The sequence below is a fragment of the Ranitomeya variabilis genome, chromosome 1, assembly GCF_051348905.1.
Source record: "Ranitomeya variabilis isolate aRanVar5 chromosome 1, aRanVar5.hap1, whole genome shotgun sequence".
Lineage (NCBI taxonomy): Eukaryota > Metazoa > Chordata > Amphibia > Anura > Dendrobatidae > Ranitomeya > Ranitomeya variabilis.
Window position 1 is genome coordinate 810,870,138 of NC_135232.1, and position 6,000 is coordinate 810,876,137.

General features: G+C 47.3%; 1 protein-coding gene across 1 annotated transcript in view; it reads right to left on the bottom strand.

The window, feature by feature from the left end:
- The window catches only part of PAQR3 (progestin and adipoQ receptor family member 3), a 39,319-nt gene extending 37,190 nt beyond the window's left edge, over positions 1–2,129 (bottom strand). The window contains exons 1-2 of the mRNA XM_077274530.1: positions 2,005–2,129; positions 274–482 (exon numbers count right to left, since the gene is read on the bottom strand). Of these exons, the coding sequence (XP_077130645.1) occupies positions 274–458 (185 nt within the window). The 5' untranslated portion in view covers positions 459–482; positions 2,005–2,129. The remainder of the gene's footprint in view (positions 1–273; positions 483–2,004) is intronic.
- Positions 2,130–6,000: the final 3,871 nt, after the last annotated feature.

Below are 6,000 nucleotides of genomic sequence, written 5' to 3' on the forward strand. Positions count from 1 at the left end.
CGATATCGCTATCCAGGACGCTGCAACGTCACGGATCGCTAGCGATATCGTTTAGTGTGACGGTACCTTAAGCAGCCCAGTGACACATTGATGGAATCAGGGTCTCTGTCTCTACATTATGCTGCTCTCAGATTAGGTGGCAAAAACCTGGTGATAAGAAAATGTAAGGGAAACTTTGCTGGCGAGATTCCCCATTACAGTGTTTCACCATGTCATGGCACAATAACAGTAATAAGTAACCGCCCCATTAAAAGCAGGCATTACTCATCTGACCTCTTCAGACACAGACGGGATGGAAGATATGCCCTGTAGCCATCAGTAATGTACGGATTGTCTTTCAGGAAGACGGGGATCTGTTCGTAGGTGTAAAGCCGGATTCCCCTGGGGAGCAGGACTGGCCAGTACTGGTAACTGCCCAGTTCTATGTAATGGGCACTCTTAAGCAGTTTATGGTGCATGGTGGAAGAGTTTCTACACCAGTCCTAGAAAACAGAAGATGAAAACACACAGATCAGTAGAAACCACGCACACCGTCTGTCCTGCTACAATGGTACAGGTAAAAGGTCTGACTGTACGGGCACCGGCTCCATTGGTCAACACTGAGATGGGTTTTCCCACTAAATATATTTATCCCTATTAATAACATAGATGACTATGATCAAATGGGTTAGGGCAATCAAGACCCCCATTATGATAAGAATGGTGGGGTCCCTCTGTGAGTGACAAACTACTGATGACAGAGCGCCACCGTCTGGTAAGAAGTCTGCAGTGTTTGAAGTTTTCGTCCCTGAGTGACTTTCCTGACCACTGAACATGAATGGCTGGGCTGAATGACTGCAATAGCCCAGGTGGGCTTAATGTGTACGGCTGCATCTGAGTAAGGGTCTGCTTACAGTTGACCACCTGCGGCACTAGAAGACCAGTGATCAGCAACTTGTTTGCTGGTGGTATAATAGATTGTTTATGATGCACACTGAACAATCACTAATCGATCACACAGTGTGCACAGGAAGCCATTGTCCACAGATCTGCAGCGACAGGCACGGGGGTCTTCTGCTGACCCCTGGCTGTCATGCCAACCCTTTGGCACACCGCGATCATGTGACAGGGGCGCCAGTGGGTGGTGTTTGTGATGAGATTCCCTTAAACGCAAGTTAATTGTGATCTACCCGCGGCTGTTAAGGGCACGTCAGAGCAGTACAGAACAGCTGTCAAGTGCCAGAAACCGGAGCCGCATCAAAGCGAGGGAGGCAACCTATGACGTACCTATACGTAGGGGTTGTCTGGTCTTGAAGTAGAAGTCTGCAGTCACACCGAGTGCAGGAGGGTTCTCCGGTAACAGTGCCGGCCATGTGACCACAAATAAGCGATATACGCACTTCCAGCCACAATAGACTAGACTGTTCAGTGTCACCCAATACACCTGCATGGAGCGAGGCCGTGCCCACCTAGTCAGACTGTGGCCGGGAGTGCCCTTCAGTCACATGACCGCCATTCCCAGGGCTGACACCGCAGAACGCTCTCAGTGCACCCTATATGACGAGTCACAAGTCTGCGGTCAGTGACTGCAAACACGTAGCTCAAGACCGGACCACCCCATAAGTGTGGACTTCCTGATCGCTGGGGCCCCCACCCACTGATCCCGAGAATTGGGGCACCGAAAAGCCCCATGTGCAGAGGCTGATCATCCGCACCATTCACTCTTATAGGACTGCGCTGCGCTCGCCCATATACATGGATGGAGTCACACCGTGGGCGCTAAGGATTGGGGGGATATCCCCTGTCCATCCCATAGAGAGGGAGCACACGGGATACCCCATTATGCTATATGGAATGGGCCGATTCCTGTATAAACGTGCACAAGAAGCAACCAGAGCCAAGGGTGAGCACAGCAGGTACACATGGCACAGTCCAGAGCAAACTTCATGGCGAGTGGTGTGTGAGGCCTGCGGCGGACAATGGCGCATTCCCCGGAGGGGCACGGAGCGCACCGGCCACACTCACCCTCCGGGCTCTGCCCTGCTCCTCGCTGCGCCCTCATAGAGCATAAGAACACTGGAGCCTCCTGCTGCTCCGTCTGCTCGGACGTGGCCAGTCAGCTGCAGCCGTGACGTCATCACGCCCCGCCGCTTTCTCCAGCTGTTTAAAGCGGCAGTACCCAGATACACGGGAGGCTGAACAGCTCCCGAGGAGTAACGTGGCGGCGGCTGTTACTGCTGCCAGGCCCAGGGGGCGTGTGTCTGTGCTGTGACAGGGGGAGTGCGGACCCCCGGGCTGCGGCGGACCCCCAGGGCTGACGCTGCAGGCGAGCAGGCGCATACCAACGCTGGTTTCCCGCTATCCGGGCGCAGTTTAGCGATTCCGGATGCTTTCTCCTGATTCGTCAATTGCGACTGTCATAAAAGTTGCAAAATTTGGCGCAACCCTTCTCCGATCCCCCTCTGTGCATTTTTAGGTTCGCCATCAAAGTGGAGCATTTTGGGGAGTTTTTCTTCAAAAGTCAGAAAATCCAAGACTAGAACAACTACAACAAAGTCCTTTTTTTTTTTTTTTTTACTTTGCGCCAAGCTAATGAATCGCAGGCACCATTTTTAGGAATCTGGAGCAAAAACTGGCACCTAATGCCACAAGGCGAAAAAATAAAGTACTTTAAAAAAACCTATAAATGAAGAATCGGAGCCAAATGTTTCCCCAGAAAAAAATGAAAAGACGCAAAAAATGTGCAACATTTGTTATTCTCCCCCCAGACTCAGGCGTGAAATGGGGGTGTGGGAGCTCACGCAGGATGGGGCATTGAGAAAAGATGTTTTTAATTTAATGGGGCAAAACATGAGGCATGAGAAGGGGACTGGGGCTTTGTACGCCGATGTTCATGAAATGTTGGCAGGAATAAGATGTGCCGGAGTCACTAGAGGCCCGCGCCACCGAATGAACTCATCGCATCTTCTCAGTACCTGACCGCAGACTTGTGAATCCTCTGGAGCGGGTGGTCATGTGGCCGCAAGTTTGCGAGTTGCATACTTCTGGCCACAGTCTGACCAGACATGCCTGCCTCACTCAATGCATGTCTAGTCTGCACGTGACCCCATCATTTATACAAATCACCAACTTGTGCTCCTGCCGCACCTGACACTGAAGAATCCTCACAGTACGCAGTGTGCATGCCGTCTTTTTAGGTGTGCATAAATGTGCGGTCGGCCACAGTTTTGTGCACTTCTGAAAAGGACAATGCTGAACAGAGGCCAGACTGTGTCCAGAGTAACTCTGCTGCCTCAATATACACTATGTTCCAAATTATTATGCAAATTATATTTTTCTCTGATTTTCCTAAATGGTCGGTGCAAATGAGTCAGTCTAATAAAAGTCATCACCCGTTAGAGTATACATCAAATTTTCTTGAAGAAACCTCCCAATGATAACAGTATAATCTCCAAAATGAATAAAAACTCAAAATGCACTGTTCCAAATTATTAGGCACAGTAGAATTTCTAAACATTTGATATGTTTTAAAGAACTGAAAATGGTCATTTGTGGAATTTGCAGCATTAGGAGGTCACATTCACTGAACAAAAAAGCTATTTAACTCCAAAACCTCCTAACAGGCCAAGTTACATGGTAACATAGGAACCTTCTTTGATGTCACCTTCACAATTCTTGCATCCATTGAACTTGTGAGTTTTTGGAGAGTTTCTTCTTGTATTTCCTTGCATGAAGTCAGAATAGCCTCCCAGAGCTGCTGTTTTGATGTGAACTGCCTCCCACCCTCATAGATCTTTTGCTTGATGATACTCCAAAGGTTCTCTATAGGGTTGAGGTCAGGGGAAGATGGTGGCCACACCATGAGTTTATCTCCTTTTATGCCCATAGCAGCCAATGACTCAGAGGTATTCTTTGCAGAATGAGATGGTGCATTGTCATGCATGAAGATGATTTTGCTCTTGAAGGCACGTTTCTGCTTTTTATACCATGGAAGAAAGTTGTCAGTCAGAAAATCTATATACAATACTTTGCAGAGGTCATTTTCACACCTTCAGGAACCTTAAAGGGCCCTACCAGCTGTTTCCCCATGATTCCAGCCCAAAACATGACTCCTTCACCTCCTTGCTGACGTTGCAGCCTTGTCAGGACATGGTGCCATCCACTACTCCATCCATCTGGACCATCCAGGGTTGCTCAACACTCATTAGTAAACAAGACTGTTTGAAAATTAGTCTTCATGTACAGTACAGACCAAAAGTTTGGACACACCTTCTCATTTAAAGATTTTTCTGTATTTTCATGACTATGAAAATTGCAAATTCACACTGAAGGCATCAAAACTATTAATTAACATGTGGAATTATATACTTAACAAAAAAGTGTGAAACAACTGAAAATATGTCTTATATTCTAGGTTCTTCAAAGTAGCCACCTTTTGCTTTGATCACTGCTTTGCACACTCTTGGCATTCTCTTGATGAGCTTCAAGAGGTAGTCACCGGAAATGGTCTTCCAACAATCTTGAAGGAGTTCCCAGAGATGCTTAGCAGTTGTTGGCCCTTTTGCCTTCACTCTGCGGTCCAGCTCACCCCAAACCATCTCAATTGGGTTCAGGTCTGGTGACTGAGGAGGCCAGGCCATCTGGCGTAGCACCCCATCACTCTCCTTCTTGGTCAAATACCCCTTACACTGCCTGGAGGTGTGTTTGGGCTCATTGTCCTGTTGAAAAATAAATGATGGTCCAACTAAACGCAAACCGGATGGAATAGCATGCCGCTGCAAGATGCTGTGGTAGCCATGCTGGTTCAGTATGCCTTCAATTTTGAATAAATCCCCAACAGTGTCGCCAGCATAGCACCCCCACACTATCACACCTCCTCCTCCATACTTCACGGTTGGAACCAGGCATGTAGAGTCCATCCGTTCACCTTTTCTGCGTTGCACAAAGACACGGTGTTTGGAACCAAAGATCTCAAATTTGGACTCATCAGACCAAAGCACAGATTTCCACTGGTCTAATGTCCATTCCTTGTGTTCTTTAGCCCAAACAAGTCTCATCTGCTTGTTGCCTGTCCTTAGCAGTGGTTTCCTAGCAGCTATTTTACCATGAAGGCCTGCTGCACAAAGTCTCCTCTTAACAGTTGTTGTAGAGATGTGTCTGCTGCTAGAACTCTGTGTGGCATTGACCTGGTCTCTAATCTGAGCTGCTGTTAACCTGCGATTTCTGAGGCTGGTGACTCGGACAAACTTATCCTCAGAAGCAGAGGTGACTTGCTCTTCCTTTCCTGGGGCGGTCCTCATGTGAGCCAGTTTCTTTGTAGCGCTTGATGGTTTTTGCAACTGCACTTGGGGACACTTTCAATGTTTTCCCAATTTTTCGGACTGACTGGCCTTCATTTCTTAAAGTAATGATGGCCACTCGTTTTTCCTTACTTAGCTGCTTTTTTCTTGCCATAATACAAATTCTAACAGTCTATTCAGTAGGACTATCAGCTGTGTATCCACCAGACTTCTGCTCAACACAACTGATGGTCCCAACCCCATTTACAAGGCAAGAAATCCCACTTATTAAACCTGACAGGGCACAACTGTGGAGTGAAAACCATTCCCGGTGACTACCTCTTGAAGCTCATCAAGAGAATGCCAAGAGTGTGCAAAGCAGTCATCAAAGAAAAAGGTAGCTACTTTGAAGAACCTAGAATATAAGACATATTTTCAGTTATTTCACACTTTTTTGTTAAGTATATAATTCCACATGTGTTAATTCATAGTTTTGATGCCTTCAGTGTGACTTTACAATTTTCGTAGTCATGAAAATATAGAAAAATCTTTAAAAGAGAAGGTGTGTCCAAACTTTTGGTCTGTGCTGTATGTCTGGGCCCACTGCAACCGTTTCTGCTTGTGAACACTGTTTAGGGGTGGCCGAATAGTAGGTTTATGCACCACAGCAAGCCTTTGAAGGAACCTACACCTTGAGGTTCGAGGGACTCCAGTGGCACCAGCAGCTTCAAATAACTGTTTG